Genomic DNA, 21,300 nt, shown 5'->3' on the forward strand with positions numbered 1-21,300 from the left:
AAGTGGTTTTCAGGGTGTGGTCTCAGAACCAACAGCTTCAGCATCGCCTAAGAACCTGTTAGAAATGCAAATCTTCAGACCATACCTTTGACCTACCAAATCAGAAACTCTGGGCACAGAGCCCAGAAATCCGTGTTGCAAAAGCCATACGGGTGATTCCAGTGCACTGCATTAAGTCACTGGTGACAATTTATTTAAACAAGAGAAATTGCTCTAGTGGCAGGTATGCTACACAAGGTATAACAGAAGTCAGGGGTCCACTCTGCAAGGATGGTGCCATTGAGGATTCTCAGGCAGCAGCGCCTGGTGAGGAAAGGCCTTGCGCCTGTACTCAGCCTTGCCAGGAGAGGCATGGACTCTGCAAATGGACTGTCTCTGATGGGTGCAGAGAGGAGAAATGAACAGGCAGCGACATCTACATTTTCTTCTTTTGTTACCATGACTAAATTGTTATGTGCTTTTTCACATTGAATCAAAAAGGGTAGGCAGAAAGAATGTGAGGAGGGAAGGAAAAGACAAGGCACAGGTGGGAAATAACAGTTTTCAATCACCGAAACTGCTACTGTAAAAGTTCAGGGCACAATGCCAGAAATTGTACTTTGAAAGTAAAAGTAGCAAAAGGGAAACATTTTTTTTTCCACATTAATTTGCAGGAAAGATTTGGGGGTGGAGGGGGATAAAGTAAATCCTGAAACTATATGCAACTTAGTGACTTACTAAAAAGTAACTAAGTGGCAGCTAGAGACTATAGCTTCATTCCATATAGCCACTTTGGACACAGTAGTTTAAGAGATAAAAAAGTTTTATATTTGAGAAATATGGACATTAGGCCGAAAAATAGATGATTTATTTCTTTCTCACCAGAAATATTTGTGACCAAGACAGCTAAAATCACTGTTTTTTTAATTGTCTGAAAGGTTAGAGATGAAAAATGCTGGGTCCATGGGACATGAAAGATTATGACACATAGAGGCCACAATGTTTGCTTTGTCCACAAGTAAATCGCAACCCGGACAACATGGGGCCATTCCCACAGCTTTCCAGTTAAACCTTAGCTGTATAGCTGGGAAAGGTCAGGACTCAAGCAGAGTGAAGAAATCTAAACACGTTGGGCTAAATTCTCGGTCCTTTTTTTTCAGCCTAACTTCTTGATTTATGCACTAGCTATTCATGTTTCATCCACATTTAATGGTGTCTATCCTTGTAAACATCTCTAAAATATAATTAGAGTCCTCTCACTGGGTAATACAAGGTAGTAGACTCATTCTGTTAGGCAGCTTGCTTTTTCCCTTTCATACTAGAAAAACTACATGCCCCTATTTCTTTTGCAATTATGCTCTTCAATCTAGGTAAACACAGAAGTAAAAACTATACCTTTGACTACGACATAAATTATGTAACTCTAATTATGGTATTCAGCAAATCTTCAGAAATAGTTACTAGTGTCAACAAAACCAAAATAGATTGAAGTTAGCCATTTAAAAGGAACAATTTTATTATGAGAGCATAATAAATACCAAATCTGTTTTCTCTATATTTCTGCTTAGTGTAATGGCATGCTCAAATGTTTTAAGAAGATAACCAAATCAGCAAAATAATAATAAATTATAATTAAGTGAAATAATATTGTGTTCAGTCCCAGTTATTGCTGAAGGCTGATTTCTAGGAAATTATAATTGAGAGATTACTACATATTTTCAAAAATTGATTTTTAACTAAGCAAACATTTTTTAAAGTAATATATAATTTAAAATTTGAATGTTTATTTCATTATATAGTTAAATATCTTAAAAATCCTTGCTTTGCAACTTGGATAAAATATATGTAATCATATACTTGAGCTATATTTTTTTGATAAGTGGTAAAAAGTATCCGACACCAAAAAAGCGCCCTTCTACCAGTAGTCATATTTCATATTTTTCAAATGACACTATTCTGCGTGCCACCAAAATTTTTATAGTATATCTTTGGGCTCAACAGTTAATGTCAGATTTTTATAGTTTGACTCTAATACAGAAATACTTAACTGTGTCTTTGATTTTATAGTTTATATAACTATTGTGACCATCTGCAGCAGCTGCACTTTGCAAATTATTTGCTGAACCCAACTGAGCACAGTGACAAAAGTAGTCATCTCAGATGTGCTGTTAAACAGAGAGAAGGGAGCGCTGCCTCGGCGCAGTACAGCCATCTGCTGCGCAGATGTTATTGTATAGAATGACTGAAGATAAAATAATTGTAGAAAATTTTCATTAAAACCTCAACAATTTGCACTTGTTTATGCGAATCTGCATAACTCCCCAATGAGACAACACACTTGGGGTTTCTTTGGTTCTCACTCACTTTCTCTTTGATCCTTTTTGATGTGCTGACTTTAATAAACACAGTCAAAAACACTGTGCAAAAACATCATGGAAAAAACTACAAAGGAACAATTATAGCAGCAGAAACGACTCTAATCCCTAACTTACGCAAGCTATTTTTAGTGAAATATTTTTTTTAACACTCTTTATGTGACAATGTTATATAAACAGGGTAAAACGGTCCTTTCCAGATGAGTTTTAATTTAGGAGCTGAAATACATTTGTAATGCTAGAGGAATCTTATGTTCTCAGTAATATTTAGAGAAACACAATTGAGAATGTGTTGTGGGCATGTTTCCTCACTTCTGAAAAGTACAAAAATATTTCAGTTCACCTAATTATATTTTTTATCATTTAACTGTCATAAGCTTGTGGGAAGTGCACGGGGAAAGGAAATAATAAAAAGAGTAAAGGAGGAAGTTGCTTTTCTGCCCAAGACTTTGTCAATACGTTTAAATCTGAAATGCTTTCGTATTCACTTACTGGTCTTTACAATGGAAGATGTACAGATTACTCACTAAAATGTGTTCTTTGTTTGAAACAAGATGAAATGGTTAAGTATTTTCCACTTAAAAAAATTCCATGAGTTTTTCTTAGTCCGCTGTACTGTTCCGCAATCTTCCACTATGAGAGTTTCAAGGGACTTGATTTTTTTTTTTAATTCCACTCCGCAGATGCTAGTGTAACAGTGAGTTACAATGACCTAACTTGTATTTCTGCTAGAATACTTACTTTCTCCCATATGTCTTTGGGAAAAGGGCCCTAAAGTTGATTTCAGTAAACGTAATGCTTGTGTTTTAAGGTCAGTGTATAATATTGTCGGGGTGGGGGGGGGGGACTATGATTGTACTATTATCAGTAAGAAAATGAATCTCATTTGGAAATTATATCTTATTTTCTGAATCACTTTAAGGCAGGTAAAAGTATTCTTCTGCTCTCTATTAAATCCGTTCCATTCTGTGGTATGTTCTTTTTAAAAATAGCCCGTTTCCCCCACATGGACGTTTGAAGTATGCCTCTTTGGAGAAGCCATAAGTATGTAGCCATAAATTCTGAACTAGCAGTGTGGCACTTCCCACGAGCAGCGTGGGCAGTGAGCTGCAGACCTTAGCTCCCTCGTCAGAGCACAGGGCGGCACTCCTTGGATTTCGGCAAACAGGGGCGCACAGCTCAGGCTGTGAAATAGCTGGGCTTTAGGCTTCCTTGCTCTTTCCCAGGGGCCCTCAGATTAGTGATCTCTCTGTAGATGAAGGAAAGGGGAAATAGGATGTGAACAAGTTAGGTAGCACAAAGGATCTGGGGAGGAGCCTAAGTGAGGCCATCTTGTCTGGCATTTTGTCCAGAATTGGGAAAAGTTGCAGGGGTCCCCTTTCCAAAGGGACTTTCTATCTGTGCAGGAAGCAATGAGTTGAACTCTTAGTCAAAGAGCGTGGTTTAAATAACTTTCACTACCCCAGCCTTTGTCATCCAGATGTACTTATCTTCAAGTGTAAACAAAAGTAGGGGGAAAAGCATAACCATATTATTTTTCATGTATACAAATGTATCTTCTCATGTTCACCAAATTCAGGACCAATAAGATATAAAGAGTCTAAAGTTCCTTTTCATGCTGAAAAGTGAAACCGGGCCATCAGTTGATAAAAGTGGGGCTCCAGCTTTTCATTCCATAGTTAACAGGGTCTCCAGAGGAAAATCCCCTGAGGCGCCGTCACAGGCAGGGGATGCTCCAGAGATGCAAGGAAGCCCGAGTGGGAACAGAGCACTGAACTGGATATGACTGCCTAAAACAGTATGTTCTAATAAGAAGCCATTTACAACACCCCAAAGACTGTTACTTTTAGAAAGAAATAGTACTTCTACCAAATGCCTGCACACGAGGAAATGAATTCTCTGACAGTTAAAGCCAGAGGACAGGCTTAATTTTCAGCAGCCACTGAGGACTGAAGTGCAAGTACGGCTGGTAGACAGCTAGACAGATCTCTAACCGACCTCAATGAATATTGGGTGTGGGCATCGGGGTCTTGTCATTTTTGACGCTGTGTCCCAAGTAGCTTAAACCCAGCATTGGAGGAAAGGTAGAGGCCTCATTGAGCGTAACATCTGGGATTTTATTTGTCATTTTGGCATACTTCGCAAGCGCAAAAGAAAGAGTAAAAGGGGATTATCTTGACAATGAAATGAGTTACTGAATCTTGTGCTAATGAAAAGCAGAGGAATTTGAATGCCTTTCTATAGTCCCTGAGGTAGAGGTGCGTTTATAGTTCTGCAGAAGTAAAATGTAGGCAGGCCCAACAGATGGCCTGGAGTCCGTGAAACCTGATACCCCACATCCCAGGATGGAGTACCGCTATTAATCCTGGTCAGATTCCCTCCTATTACTTTATAACAAGGTTCAAAGTTGCTACTGGCGAACTGGCATGTCCCCCTTTGTTGACTCTTAAATTATCTGTAGATTACTGAGTTTTTTCAACAGTGATATTTGTCTGTGCATAGTGGTAGGAGACATTCAAAAAACTAGAATAGGAAGTTCTGAACAATGAATGGGAAACAAGTAGAAAAAGTGAAATTCTCATAACTTTCTTCCAAAATAATGTCCCCTATTATTTTTTGAATATAGTGGGAAATAAAAAACATAAACATATAAGATACTCTCTTGGGGAGTAATCCTTTTGTTCTCTTCTTCTTAGAAATAACGTGCAATGGAAAAGAAATCCCAACATACAAACTTTATTTTTCTTGCTGTAATTTTTATCAGAATATCTTATTAGGTAGAATTTTGGACAATAATGAGCAATAGTAACACCACCCTCTTAGAATGACAGAGGACATGTGCTGCCCAGGCACGTTTACGCAGTCACTTGCTCTTTTACCAAATTATGTTAATGCAGGCCTCCACATCTTTTATTTGGGATATTGAAATTTTTCTGTGGCACGGGTTTGTGCATTTTTAAATGTTATGTATATTTTTTGTTTTTGTGCTGGATGGTTACCATAGCTCTTGCATAGATAGGGGAGTAACTGCAGATATTTAGAAGATAACCTCTGGGTCAGGTTTCCGATGTGTTAACTTCCAGGTGGCTTGAAAGGTAAAAGTCACGTAACCCGCACCCAGCTCGGGCTGTCCAGCTCAGTCACGTATGTGCCGAGTGGACACCGAGTACCTGCCCAGCCTTCCGGGGGTGAGCTCATCGCACAGAGATAACCGTCTCTGACTTTTCCTTCTGATTCATCACCGACCTGAACTCCGTTTGAACCTTGTTAGACAAAAAGCAAGCAGGATTCCTGGCCCGGGCTATAAAATATAATTAAGCCCTTTTGAAATGATGTGTAAAAGAACATTGCTGTACCCCCACTTATAACCACTACCACCACCACAACCAATAAAGTTAAATCAAGCACTGCCTGTAATGGATTAAAATAATAAATGTTCCTGGATTTCAGTGTTTGAAGTACTTGAAGAAAACAGGCTCCCAGCAGCCCGGGTAGCTGAATGCAGGAGAGACATTTATTAATGACGAGTTCAAGGATTTGGCCTGTTTAAGATCATTACTTTCTGTTTACCGTGTGTTACACATCTCTTATGTTTTTACACAACCCACATGTGTCCACATGCAATAATGAGAAGCTTTTTTTCAACAAAAGAATTGTTAATTGTGTAAATATGGTTCTCGTGGGGAACATGAAGTCTTCATAAGACTCTGCTCTCTTCTAATGAGAAATCCAGTGCAGTTGTTATATTCTTCCAAGTGTATCCACCTTCAAATCTTGTCTCTAGCTACATTAGTGTTTTTCCTCCTATTGTTTTTAGTTACCAAATTCCAGACTTAATCTAGATGGCTAGAAAAACGTTGACCTCAGCTCATATGTGTTAGAATTGTGTCTCCTTGCACTGGATTTTGTGTGTTTAATGTACTGTACCAAAAACACTGCTTTTTATTTCTTCTCCTAGTTTTAACAAGGTGTGGTAAAGAATTATTTCTCTAGATCTAGGTACATTTGGGGGGAGAAAAGGACAACTGATAAAAATTTCCCCTGTACACATATTAATCACAATGTTCCTTGGACAGGAGGGGAAAAGGGACCTTTAAGACAACAAAAATGGTGTCAATTAACATGAAGCTATCTCACAGTGCAAAATCTTATTGGAGAAGAAAGTTTGTAGTACTAGTAATTAGATACTAGAAATCTTTCACTTAAAAGCTTCTCCTCTGAATCCCTGATAGCACCTTACAGCTCAGTATGAGGCGAAATGGACGAAAGTTGTTAGATCCCCAGCACTAGGACTTGGAGAAAGGAAAGGTTAGAAGGACACCTCTGTCCCCCACTCAGCCTTTAGTTTCACTGTGGCCACAGTGCATTGCCCTCTCATCCACATAAGGCACTGGGCTCTTTGCTAAGAAAGTTTCTGGCAAAGCCACCCTGCCAGTGTCAAGCGACTGAAAACACATTGTAGGTGTTCGTTTGCTCTCTGGCCAGGCCCCTGGACCTGTCAGCTATGTTGGCATAACATACCTTGGCTGTGCAAGACAGCTGGGGACAGGAAAGTGCATTCATTCACAACCTGTTACCAGGTGGAAAAATGGAATTCCTAAGAGCTCACGAGTAGCAGTGGTTTTTATAAAGCAACATGGTGCTGGAAGGAGGTGGACAGAGCCTGAATCTCAGCCCTGCTACTTACTGGCAGTTGATTATGGTAAAAGTAACAACTTAGCTCATTTCTGAAATCGAAGCAAAAATATTTCATTCACAGGGCTGTTGAGAACATTAGATGAGATAATGTATGAGGAATACCCTGCAGCTTCCTTGGCTCAAATTTATTATATTCCTCAATAAATATTGGGGGGGGGAGGTAGGGTTTGTATCTTCCTCCCCCAACTCCAGACATACCAGGTGAATGCTGAGGTCATAAATCATTACATTTTAGAGCTGAAAATTATCTTAAAGATCTTTCTTCTCTTTATCGAGAACACTTTTTCTTCTTTCCCTCACAGACCTCATGATCCAAACCAACTGCATTTAAGGTTACATAGCTATCGTGACTGTACCTACCTGACATGACTCTAACCCAAACTAAAATTCCTAGTACACCTCCACGGTCCTGTCTCACACAAATTCATTTCTTTAGGGCTCCTAAATACTGGAACTACTTCAGGGACCACTATTATTACATGGGGCTTCTGAAGGGTCAAGGGACCCTGGGTTGGGGGTCCTGAGCGCCTGCCGCCTCCTCACTCCCTCATTGAGTTGAGAGTGGAGAGGGGTGTTCTGAGGCACTGAAGGGGCTGTACCACGTGTGCCCCGGCTTCTGCTCTTTCTATTACACCAGTTGTTAAAAACCTGGACTATGTAAATCAAGACCAGTCTCAAAACCTTTGCAAGGTTTCAACATTGAAATGACTTAGCAAGTCATTTTGCTTTCAACATTGTTTGAATAAGTTTATACCAATTTTAACATCCATGTGACTTACTTTTTTAAAACATTGATTCACCAGCAGTTTCCTAATGTGATTAAATTAAGCAGCTACTGTATTCTTTTAAGAACCTGTGGAGTATGTATTTGCTGCTGTTCTTTCCTCTCTGGGAAGGTTGTCATGTACTTCCCAATATGCACAGTCAGACCTGCCAGTCTGTTGTTTTTTTTAAACATAGACACATGATCCAATCAAGTTTTATTTTTCTAATGAACTGACACAACTGTAAAAACAGTGAGCATGGTGGCAGATGGGAGGGAAGGAAAGAGGCAAAGCATATCCTCCATCACCCTTCAGTATTTTTAGTTTGGTTTTTTAGGATCTAAGAGTTTTAAAACATTTCTCAAAAAATAACTTTCCAGACAAGGGCCAAGTATAAATAGCTAACTCAGCAGACATTTTCATCTCTCATGAGTAATTCCCCCTTTCTTTATGAGAACGGGAAAAACAATCCTGTTTCTGCTACTTACCATTTTCTTATGTTTAAAGGAACAGGTGTGGATTAATGTAGGGGGCCCACCTTTCTCTTACTCATCTTTAAGGACTGGGTGGGAGTCTCTGGAGAATGGAAATTCCACACATGAGAAATCATTAGAGGCTTGGAGACGGGATCCGTGGTAGCAGGTAGACCACCCAGTTGGACTTCTGCTCACGGCTGGACTTTTTAGTGAAGCTGGGAGCACCAGCATTCCTTTCAGCTTAAACTTCAGTATCCGTAGAGTTCTGACAGTGCTGTCCAAGTATTAAATCTTACGGTGTCTCCTAGTATATTACTAAGTACAACAGTATAGGCTTATTACAAACTAGAATGAAATTTAATGGGATCTGATTGGCTTAACATATTCAGATCAAGGAGAGGGGAAACAGTTTTTTCATTTTCATGGTTAACATACCCAACGTGCCATTTTTAATGTGCTTTAGCATAATTAGTTGAAAGAACAGAAATGGAAAGATTTCTAATCTCTTGAAGGACCATATTTACAAAAGTTTCTTTCTGGTCCTCTCATTACTTATGGTCATGTTTTCGTGGATCACACTGATAGTTTTCCTCACCTTTTGAGGCATCCTGAAGCTTCACTGTTATGCAAATCGACTTGTGGATGTATCTAACACATGTTTGCTGATTTTCTAGTAGCTTAGATTACTTCCAGCTGGATAAAAAAAGTACCTGGCTATGCTTTGCTAGCACATGTCATCATTGAGAACTCTCTCTAATGACATACAGAAGCTTGATGTAGATTGCGTTTCGCCCAGTCAGCATGCAGAAAGTAGGAGCCTCACTGTTTAGTAGAGACTAATGATGCAGGGCTGGCCGCATTTTGTAAACAATCTCCAAAACAAGTGGTTTCCATTTATTAGTCTTCTGAGGGAGTATTTTAAAGGTCATGAAACTACTTGTTCCTTGAACTAAATTTTACCCTCGTTGTAGAGCATGTCAGTATGCAAACAAAGCAAGATTATGTTTATCACACCAATTGTTTCTGAAATTACTTCTCAGTGTTGCTACACCTCATTTAGTTTAATTAAATATCTACCATTATTTTGCTACAGCTGAAATTAAAAATATAAACACAGATTTTTGAAAGGAGACAACAGGCAAGTCAGACAGAAAAGTGTTCTGTAGAGTGGAAGGAAATAGAGGGCAGAGGTTGCTTACTCGGTCAAAACAACCCGAACACACAGTCACTGATCGCAGTGTCGGATCCTGGGTAGGAAAAAGGTGGGAGAGGAGAAACTGGTGACATTCAAATGAGGTGTCTAAATTAGTTAGTGGTATTGTATTGATGTTAAAGTACTGCCTTTCAAGAACCATGCTATAGCAAGTTGTTAACAGTAAGGGAAGCTGGGTGAAGGATATCAAAGTTGAAGGCTGTCTGTCATCTTTGCTGAAAGCCTAAAGTTATTGCAAAATTAAAAGTTTTTTAAATGACCCAATCAGAGATTGATTAAGTAACTTTAGTAATATTGATACTTTTAAACTTTTTTTCTTTTTTTAATTTATTTAATTATTTTTCAAGTACAGTTTTCTGTCTATTACTCCCATCCCCTCCCACCCCCCTCCCTCCCATTTCCACCCTTCTCAGTTGTTGTCCATGTATCCTTTATATATGTTCCTCCAAATCCCTCCCCCATTTCCCCTGAAATTCCCTCCCCTCTCCCCTCTGGTTGCTGTTCCTCTGTTCTCTATTTCAGTGTCTTTGTTTATATTTTGCTTGCTTGTTTGTTTTATTGTTTAGCTTCCTGTTAAAGGTGAGATCATATGGTATTTGTCCTTCAACACCTGGCTTATTTCACTCAGCATAATGCTTTCCAGTTCCATCCATGCTGTTGCAAAAGGTAGGAGCTCCTTCTTTCTTTCTGCTACATAGAATTCCATCGTGTATATGTACCATAGTTTTTTGATCCATTCATTTACTGATGGGCACCTAGGTTGCTTCCAACTCTTGGCTATTGTAAATTGTGCTGCTATGAACATTGGGGTGCATATGTTCTTTGGGATTGGTGTTTTAGGGTTCTTAGGATAATATCTTAGCAGTGGAATTGCTGGGTCAAAAGGCAGGTTCAAATTTAGTTTTCTGAGAAAATTCCATACTGTTTTCTATAATGGTTGTACCAGTCTGCAATCCCACCAACAGTGGACCAGAGTCCCCTTTTCCCCACACCCTCTCCAACATTTGTTGCTTATTGCTTTGTTTATGATAGCCATTCTCACCAGTGTAAAGTGGTATCTCATTGTGGTTTTAATTTGCATCTCTCTGATAGCTATCGATATTGAGCATCTCTTCATGTGTCTCTGGATCCTCTGTATGTCCTCCTTGGAGAAGTGTCTGTTCAAGTCCTTTGCCCATTTTTTAATTGGGTTAGTTGTCTTCTTAGAGTGAAGTTGTGTGAGTTCTTTGTATATTTTGGAGATTAAACCTTTGTCTGAGGTATCATTGGCAAATATGTTTTCCCATACAGTTGGTTGTCTTTTTATTTTAATGCTGTTTTCTTTAGCTGTGCAGAAGCTTTTTATTTTGATGTGCATTCCTCAGTATAATAAAGGCCATATATGAAAAACCTACAGCCAACATCATACTCAATGGGCAAAAACTAAAAGCTTTTCCACTAAGATCAGGAACCAAGACAAGATTGTCCACTTTCACCACTTCTATTTAATATAGTATTGGAAGTTTTAGCCTCAGCGATCAGGCAAGAAAAGGAAATAAAAGGCATTCAAATTGGAAAGGAGGAAACAAAACTCATTGTTTGCAGATGACATGATAGTGTACATGGAAAATCCTATAGACTCTACCAAAAAATTCCTCGAACTAATAAATGAATTTGGCAAAACAGTGGGTTACAAAGTCAATATCCAGAAATCAAAGGCATTTTTGTATACTAACAATGAATCAGCAGAAGCAGAAATCAAGAAAAAAATCCCATTTGATACAGCAAAAACAAAAATAAAATATCTGGAAATAAATCTAACCAAGGAGGTAAAAGACCTGTATGCAGAAAACTACACAACACTGAAGAAAGAAATCAAGGAAGACACAAACAAATGGAAACATATACCGTGTTCATGGATTGGAAGAATTAACATAATCAAAATGTCCAAACTACCCAAAGCAATTTACAGATTCAATGCAATACCTATTAAAGTACCAATGGCACATTTCACAGACATAAAACAAACACTGCAAAAATTTATATGGAACCATATACTTTTAAACTTTAACTGACCATTTTAAATCTTGTACTTCCATAGAACAGTTCTTTGGGGTTTTTTTGTTTGTTTACTTATTTTTGAAATTTTAGGGGGGGTAATTAAAAGTACAGGAAATGTAAAGCAGAACATATCAAATGCCTGTATACTTACCAGCTAGAACAAATATAAACATTTTTGTCATATTTGTAATATGTACATATAGATGGAGATAAAACTTCACAAAATGATTCAGCCTTTTTTAATGTTCTAATGCTGAGAAGATAGCTCTTAATAGTTTTTATTTGTAGTCATTTTATCCACCAGTGCATTGATTCATTAAGAAGAACACATGCCTTAACTGTTGGCTCTTGTACCAGATTTTGAATATATAATTGTCCAGTTTCTGTGAGCTCAAGATTCTCTGTGGCCCTTGGTTTATGTGTGTTACTATATAAAATAAAATTCATTTTATCGAAGGTAAGATATCTAGCATGTTTCCTGATTTAAAAAAAAAAAAAAGCCCTGATCAATTTGTCTCTGTTGGCTGGGCAGTATCTCATAGAGCAAAAAGTCTCTGGTTCCATTCCTGGTCATGACACATGCCTGGGTCATGGGTTTGATCCCTGGCCAGGGCCCATATGAGAGGCATCAAATCAACTTTTCTTTCTCACATGTGTGTTCTCTCCCTCTCTTTCTCCCTCCCTTCCCCTTTCTCTAAAAATAACTAAATAAAATCTTTAAAAAAAACAACAACAAACAAACGAAAAGGAAGAGATGACATCCCATTGGCCAGTTTCTCACAAAATGAAAGAAAGAGAAAAGGAGAATTAATTACCCTGTTGTGAGTCCCAGGGATTATTTTCATATTTTGTGGTAAAAGTCTGAAGTTTGGTTTACCATTTATAAATGTCCCCTGTGAAATTCACCAGTACTCCTTATTGTTAAGTGATCACCATAATCTCTTATTACTGGTCACTTAGAGTAAGGTTAAAACCACTGAAATAACATGTTTTTCTATTATTTTATTGTTGGTGTTTAATAATTCAGCAGGAAATCTTCAAAAGGAAATGGAGACTATTTTGAACTTGAAAGCTGGTACTTGTGGATGAGCCTTTCTGTAGTCCACAGACAACCGGATTCCCTCACGAGGAGCAAAGCCACAGCAGGCTGGTGTGTGTAACAAGTATAATGGGCAGGTAGGGACGTGGGATGAGATTAGTCTCAGGAGTGAACCACACCTGATTTCCTTATAGATGTATGACACAAAGGGAAAGGAAGGAGGCAAATGAGACCGGGCAGGGCACATTGGTGTTTGTAGGTCACGTGTTTTCTCAGTGGCCTGTTCCCTTGTGCTCACACCGGCATTAGTGTCTTGAATTCTCAGTGCCACCCGTGTGTTTAAACGGGACTGATCCATGCTGCTAGACCTGAAATGCAGGCGAGTACAAACTGTACACGGATTAGAAAAAAGAAACTTAAAGTGCGGGGTAGGCTACTGGGGAAAAGAAGGAAAGGGGACAGCAACTTACACATACTTCCTCAACTAAATACTTGATCAGGATGAAAGAATTGACAGCAAATGCAGTGAATTAAGAGGGAAGTAGAAGACGGTAAACGGGAGATAAATAGTAATGGAAGGAGACTTGACTTGGGGTGGGGAATACACAGTACAATATACAGATGATGTACTATAGAATTGTGTACTTTAGATCTATATTATTTTATTAACCAATATCACCCCCAATAAATTCAATTAAGAAAGAAGCAAAAAAAAGATTTGTATGATAATAAGGAAGGGTTCTTGGTTTCAACAGTTCATTTAACAGGCAGTATTATAAATGTTGTAGGTTGTCTTTTTTTCCTCAAGTACTTACTGAGATCTCAAAACTCAAGGCTAACAAATTGCCAAGGAAAAGTCTGATGTGAAAGAAAATTGCAAATTATTCACTTTATCTTTGTATATCCAATACATAGTAGGTAATCAGTAAATATCAGTTGAATAATGAACACATGGATACATAAATAGCAAATTGAAGGTGATCCAGGGCATGCAATTCGTTTTCAATTGGGACAAGCTCTTGTTCAATAATTAGGCATAGTCATGCATACTGTCATAAAAAATTATCCTTAAAACCATGATAGAGCATTTCACTGAAATAAGAGATTGGGGGCAGGGAGATGGTGGGGGAGGGGGGAGAAAAAGCTGAGGACTACCCTTGGGAATCCCTTTAGCTAGAGAATGTACATCGTTTGGGATGCTTTGGGCTATAGATAGCAGAAGATGCAGACTAAACCAGTTTAAGTGCCCTCATTTTCTTAACCTCAAACCCAGGGAGCAAGGGGCAAGGCTACTTTCCTAAAAGTATTGTACCTCCTTGGTTTTCATTGAATCTCATGCTCTTCCCTACACCAAATCAAACTCCAGAGAGCGCCAAACTTGAAGATCTAGAAAGGGTGGCAAGTTCCCAGCGCTAGTTTTCTATGTCCTGGAAAACTAGTCATTAGGTCCCACTATTGCTGGTATACAGCCCCAGCTGGGTCAGCACTGACCTCAAGGGCAAAGTCGCTGTGTCTGAGGCACATTGAGCCCCTGCCGCCCTCCTCAGTGCTCACCGAGTCTGCCCCACTTTCTTCTTCCAGCTCCCAAATGTTTGCCTGACCATCGGCTCCCTAATTCCAGGCTATTTTCCTGAGCTTTCAGTCATTCCTTTATCTTGACTCTCCTAGAACTGTAGGTATCCCATTTTTCCTACCCAGATAAAAAAGAATAGAATTTGTACAACCGTTGGGAAATTTCTGTGTGTTTTAACAGTGTATATTCAGTGACACAAAAGCTGTCCACATTTCATATTTGTGTTTGTGAATTTCAAGTCTAGAATTTTTTTTCTTACATTCCTTCTTATCCCAGTCAGTAAATACTTCTGATTGTGTAGCTCTGGGGAGATAAGAGGAGATTTCTATTGACCCTGTTTAAGTTCTCTGAGACGAGATAGTATTCTTGGCAGTATATACATAAGGTATGTATAATGAAAAATAATATCCTTCAAAATAATGAAAATTTTGACATTCTAATACTAGTTTTTTTAGGCAAAAGAGACACTAATTTAATAGTACCATATGAGTATTTTGAAGTAGTTCCTGCATAGTAAAAATGCCAATTAAGATCTAATTCTGTATGCATTAAGTTCCTTCAACAAAGATTTTATCATATCCTTTGCTTACAAATATCTTTGTATAAATGAAAATTTATAGAATAAGAAAGATTATCTCATTCATCCATAAGCTCCAGGTAAAAAGTTGTCTGGAGCTTATATACCCACTTTGTTGAGAGGTGTGTTTTTTATTTTTATTAAGTCATAAATGGATGTTGAATGCTGCTGCTTTTTCTGCATCTGTTGAGATGATCATTTGACTTTTATATTTCATATTGCTAACGGGCTATCCCACAGTGATTGATTTGCAGATGTTGAAGCATCCTTGCATCTTCGAAATAAATCCCTCTTGGTTATTATGGTATAAGATCCTTTCAACATATTGTTAAATTTACTTTGCTAGTACTTTGTTGAGGACTTTTGCATCTGTGTTCGTTGGGGATACTGGCCTGTGATTTGTGTGTGTGTGTGTATGTCTTTATCTGATTTTGGGATCAGGATAGTGTGGGCCTCATAAAATGAGTATGGGAGCATTTTTTCCTCTTCATTTTTTTGAAATAATTTGTGAAGGATCAGTATTAATTCTTTAAATATTTGGTAGAATTCTCTTGTAAAGTCATCCTGTCCTGGACTTCTGTTTGAGAGTTTTTAAATTACCGATTGAATGTCATTACTTGTAGTCAGTCTATTCAGGTTTTCTTTTTCTTCATGATTAAGTAAAAATGGCTCTTACCAACTCCTCCAGTCCCACGGAGGGTGCCAGCAGTGTCGCACCTGTTCGGCAGATGCTGTAGGGTTAGAAAATGGATTTCCTCCACATATAGTCTATACGCCCTTCACTGTACTGCGTTTTCACTGTGCACAGGGCGGGCCCGTCTGCTCAAGGTCCCTCAGAAGTGTCCTGCCTACTGCAGTTCACCGTGTTGCGGGTGGGTTGCTCTTATTATCATGTCTCCGCCCTCACCCTTCTCTCTGCGGTCCCTCTGTCACTTGTACAGAAGCCGTTCAATCAGTCCTCACTTATTGTCCAGGAGGGTTTCTCTATCTGTAGGTGTATATTCAGTGTGTCTGCAGAGGAGTTGAGTTCGAGGTCTTCCTAACTAGCATCTTGGACCTTGTGAGAGCCTGAAACATCTTGCATCTTGTGTCCAGAAAGTAAAGACACTCCCCCAAAAGTATATCAAAAGGACACAGGGACTGGCTTAAACGGGTTTCTGTTGTCCCAAGCTGGTTCAATTTAAGCAACAAAGTAAATAATGGTAGTATTAGATTATAACCCATAAATAAAATAAAGTTCATACTGATGTAAATGAGTAATTGAACTAATAACTGGGGTAGAAGGGACAGCTCTTCATTTATCAATCATAGAATACTAATTGATAAATGTAAAGCAATAAGAAAATTAGAAATCAACATTATTGGTTTGTATCACAGTAATAATTATTCCATTCAAGAACCAGATGGACAGTAGTAGGTAAAAGTTTGATGTAAAAAAGGATAATGTATAATCTCCAAATATCTTCCTACAGATATTTGTTATTTATGAAGGGAAAAATAACTATTTTATAGTGGCAAAACCTGTAAGACGGCCCTTTAGCCATGTGATCAGAGCTAATATACCAGTAATAAAGCGTCAATAACACATAACCAAAGATGATGCATTGAGAAAGGCATCGCTTCTCTGGTATTCTTCCCCAAAATGTATACCTTCATTTTAATAAGAAATCATTAGATAAAAATGAATTAAGAGACATTCTGCAAAAGAAATGGCCTGGACTGTTCAAAAGTATCAAAGTTATAAAAAACAAACCTAAAGGATCTGTCACAGAACAAAGAAGACTAAGGAAGTGACAGCCAAATTCAGTGGGGATCCTGCATTGGGTACTTGGGCAGAAGAAGGATGTTAGTGGGCAGAAATGGCAAAATTTAAATAAGATCTGTTGATTACTCAATAGAATTCTATCAGTGTGAATTTTCTGATTACAATATTGGATCTGTGGTTACATAGCTGGGTGAAAAATGTATGGGAACTGTATATTTTCGCAACTTTTAGGGAGGTCTAATGTTATTTCAAAATTGGCATGATTCTTTTAGAGGAAGGAGACTTGTGATAGATGAAGAGATGGCTTCTAAGGTCTCTTCCATCTAGCTGTATTCTATGGTACATTGATGCAAACCGAGAATGGCAGATTTAAGTTCTTCACTTTCCTTTCTGTCAAGTAAGAAATATATTAAGACAGCTGAAAACAGGAGCAGATTCTAAACTGTCAATTCAGTTTGGTGGGACACATGCTAAGAGCTACGGCTGTCCCCAGTACTGTCCTGAGTGAGAGGACCCTGGCCTCCAGGACTGTCACAGCCAACTGAAGCTCGAAAATGACATGGTCTTTGTTCAGTCACTGAGATTCCTGAGATCTCTCTTCATTGATATTTTAAATAATAGAGTTGGGAAGTCTTGGAAATCTTTATCTAAGAGTGAAAGCCCCCGAATTGGGCCCCAGACTTTTCAGTCTGGGTGTCTGATGGGATAGTGATAAACGATAAATGAGATAAGCAACCCAGGGAGCCTTTGATATTAAACACTTTGTCTCCAAGGGACCAATAGGACATTCACATGAAGATTACCACCAGATAACTGAATATTTCGTTGTAGGCAGGTATGAAGGGGCATGTGTTTGAGAATGATGGGCGATGTAATTCGAACATTCCCTTAATGCTAATTTGCCGGATCATTGTAATGAATTAAGCCTATATTTTCTTATCCTATGAAGACAAATTGCTGAAAGATAATTGGTGTGTCTATTTAGCGAATCTTTACTGTTGAGAAGTTCAGGAACTGTAATGCAGTCAAGTTAGGAAGTTATGACTTAAGTGCAAACTCCATTGGTAAAGATGAATTTTGATTCTTTGTCATTGGGGGCCCTGTTTCTGTCTTTTTGTTTTGTATATTTTTTCTTTAGCCTAAGTGAAGTATTAAGAAAAAGAAAAATGTCTAAATAAAATGGAAGTCTGGTGCCACAATACATTTGATGAAAAAGTTTAAGAAATTGATTTCCACCATCATAATTGCGACAAAAGTCTTAGCCCTAACACTTCTGTGGGTCTTCTGTGTATCTTATTTCTGCAGTGAGAACACAACAGTGCACACAGGTTTTCAGGTCTCCGGAGAACTGAAAAGTCAGTGTGGGTTCTGTACGTAGAGAAGTGTACACCATCAGTCTAAGGTGTTTTTTCATCTTTCAACTCTTTTAAGGATCAAATATTATTAGAAAAATAAGCCATGGGCATTACAAATGTGGTCTGGTGAAATTCAATATTCACAATGACAATTCAGAGTATGAGCTCCTTGGGGGAAGTTAGCCCACTACTCCAACTTTGCGTTCAAATATCTTAAAGTATGCCGTTGGTTTTATGAAAAGGTTTTGATCTACACTTCTAGTTTAAGTTCAAAAGAAACCTACATTTTAAAGTGTATTCCTTCTCTGGATATATTTACTTTGAACTACAGCATATAGTTTTTCTCATAAATCTAACCTGCCACTATCTGTTTTTAAGACTTTGTAAACTTCGGGTGGTTATGATGTGTGAAGTTTGGATTAAACTAAATTTTTTAGAAAACACATGTTATATATATTTTGATTGTTTTGATTTTAACATGAGCCAGTCAAAAACTTGAGTGTCTAGCAAAGTAATATACTCTGCTCTTACTGTAAGAAATCACAGAAAATTGCCCTTTCTCATCATGTTAACAATAGACAAATGAAGCAGCTGTTCTTATTCTTAATGTAGTTGTTTGAAAAACTTGCACAATTTAATGAAAATGTCTCTACCCATAAAACTTAAAATGCTCACACATGGGAAAAGTCATAATGTTTTGGCAAATACTGCTTTGTTAGGAATGTGAATGAGGTACCTGCTCCGTAACGAAAATGCTGTGTGAGTGGCATGGAATCATGAAGAAAAGCCAGCTGAGAAGGAAGACGCTGACAGAGGGTGAATTCATGCTCTTCAAACATACAGTGGTTTTCGCCCAAACATATTTTTGACAAGGAAGGTTTAATATTTATGTCCCTCTCCATTTCTTTTTATTTTTCAGGTGTAATTCTTGGGTCATCATTTCTACTCAGCATAAACGATTTGCTCCTTAAAACAAGTCTCCGAGAAAGAAGTCGGATTCTGATAGGCCCCTGCTGCGCCGCTGCCGACCTGGAAGCTAAGTGGTGCAAACACAGCGGCAACCCAGGCCCCGAGCAGGGCGCCCCCAAACTGTCCATTGCTCTGAGTGGGGGTCTGCTTCAGGTGTGTGCAGATTGGCTCCACCTCTCCCGCAACTTTTAACCAGCCTTTGTTCATTGTTTTAACTCTTTCACTGAATTTTAAGTCTTCATGTGATGAGAAAGGGTATTATCAGATTGCTTTCTGGTGATGTAATTCACACACCATACAATTCACCTGCTCATAGTATACAGTTCTTTGGATTTTTAGTACTGTATATAGTCACAAAGTTCAGTAAACATCACTACTCTTCACTTTAGAACATTTGCACACACACCCCTCCAACACCTTTTACTCATTAGCACTTGCTCCCCCTTATCCTGCTGTCCCCTTTCCAGGTCTGCGCCGCCACTAATCTGTTTTTATTGTCTGTTTTATTCAGATCTTATGGATAGTTCATGTAAATGTGTGTTCTTTTGTGAGTGGCTTCTTTCACTTAACGTAGCGTTTTCAAGGGTATTTTAGCAGGTGCCAGCACTTCATTTCCTTTTATGGCCCAGTAATACTCCATGGTGTGGACATTCCATTTATCATTTACCCACTCATTAAGTGATGGATATTTGGGTTCTTTCCACTTCGGACCATTGTGATAAACACTGCTTTTAACATTTGTGTACAAGTTTTTGTGTGGACGTCTTTTTCTTTCTTTTGGATACATGACCAGGAGTGAAATTGCAAGGTCATTAAACTTCTTTCTAATGTGTAGACTTTTTTCATTACAAAGTAGCCCAACTTTCACAAAGTGCAGATTCATCAGCAATATGTAAGAAACACTTTCTAAAAGAAAATTCCTTAGATTAAATTTTAATGTCTGATGACTAACACTTGACATGTAAGTAAAAATCACAACCTTTTTATTCTTTGTTTAGAGCCAAGTATCCAAATTTTCTATTTGGATAGATTTTAATATATTCTTTATATGACTTGATATCCCTCGAATTTGACACAAATTCAAAAGCTTGAGAAATTAGCAATTACAGAAAATGAAAATGACTAATTTGTTAATAATGAGGTATGTTATAGCAATATTTTAATATCTTATTTGCATCTAAAAATTGGGTTACCTCAACTTTTTCATCACTTTTCCTTTTTTAAATGTATTTTATTGATGATGCTATGATAGTTGTCTCGATTTTTTTCTCCCCTTTTTCCCCTTCCACCCTGAACCTCTCCCTGCTCCAGGATTTACCCCCACCCATAGTTCATGCCCATGGTCATACATAAAAGTTATTTGGCTTCTCCACTTCCCATACTGTTCTTAACCTCCCCATGTCTATTTTGTATATACCAATTACGCTTCTTATTCCCTGTACCTTTTCCCCCATTCTCTCCTCTTACTCCCCTCTGTTAACCCTCCATGTGATCTCCATTTTTGTGATTCTGTTCCTATGTTAGTTGTTTGCTTAGTTTTAGTTTTTGTTTTTTAGGTTCAGTTGTTGATAGTTGTGAGTTTGTTGTCATTTTACTGTTCATAGTTTTTTATTTACTTCTATTTCTTAGATATGTCTCTTTAACCTTTCATAAAATAATGGCTTGGTGATGATAAACCCCTTTAACTTGACCTTATCTGAGAAGCACTTTATCTGCCCTTCCCTTCTAAATGATAACTTTGCTGGATAGAGTAATCTTGGATGTAGGTCCTCACCTTTCATGACTTTGAATACTTCTTTCCAGTCTCTTCTTGCCTGCAAGGGTTTTTTTGAGAAGTTAGCTGATAATAGTCTTTTGGGCACTCCTTTGTAGAGAACTGTCTTCTTTTCTCTTGCTGCTTTTAAGAGTCTTTACTCTTTAATCTTGGGTAACTTAATGATGATGTGTCTTGGAGTGTTCCTCTTTGGGTACAGCTTCTTTGGGACTCTGAGCTTCCTGGACTTCTTGGGGAGTCTATTTCCTTTGCCAGATTGGGAAAGTTTTCTGTCATAATTTTTTCAGATAAGTTTTCAGTTTCTTGCTCCTCCTCTTCTCCTTCAGGAACCCCTGTGATTCGGATGTTGAAGCACTTAAAGTTATCCAGGAGGTTCCTCGACCTCTCCTCATTTTTTTGAATTCTTGTTTCTTTATTCTGTTCCAGTTGGATATTTGCTTCTTCCTTCTGATCCAAATCATTGATTTGAGTTCCAGTTTCCTTCCCTTCACAGTTCGTTCCCTATATATTTTCCTTTACTTCACTTCATATAGCTTTCACTTCTCCCTTCATTTTGCAACCAAACTCAAAATTATTTCTGTGAGCATCCTGATTACCAGTGTTTCAAACTCTGCATCTGATAAGGTCGGCTAACTCCTCATCACTTAGTTCTTTTTCTGGAGTTTTGATGTGTTCTTTCATTTGGGCCATATTTCTTTGTCTG

General features: G+C 38.2%; 1 protein-coding gene across 3 annotated transcripts in view; it reads left to right on the forward strand.

Annotated features, from left to right (window-relative positions):
- The window catches only part of VPS13B (vacuolar protein sorting 13 homolog B), a 690,921-nt gene that overhangs the window by 521,556 nt on the left and 148,065 nt on the right, over nt 1-21,300 (forward strand). For all 3 annotated transcript variants that reach the window (XM_037048265.1, XM_037048266.1, XM_037048267.1), the window contains exon 37: nt 18,774-18,976. In XM_037048265.1, the coding sequence (XP_036904160.1) occupies nt 18,774-18,976 (203 nt within the window). The remainder of the gene's footprint in view (nt 1-18,773; nt 18,977-21,300) is intronic.

The sequence above is a fragment of the Sturnira hondurensis genome, unplaced genomic scaffold (assembly GCF_014824575.4).
Source record: "Sturnira hondurensis isolate 20B ecotype Veracruz unplaced genomic scaffold, ASM1482457v3 Scaffold0006413, whole genome shotgun sequence".
Lineage (NCBI taxonomy): Eukaryota > Metazoa > Chordata > Mammalia > Chiroptera > Phyllostomidae > Sturnira > Sturnira hondurensis.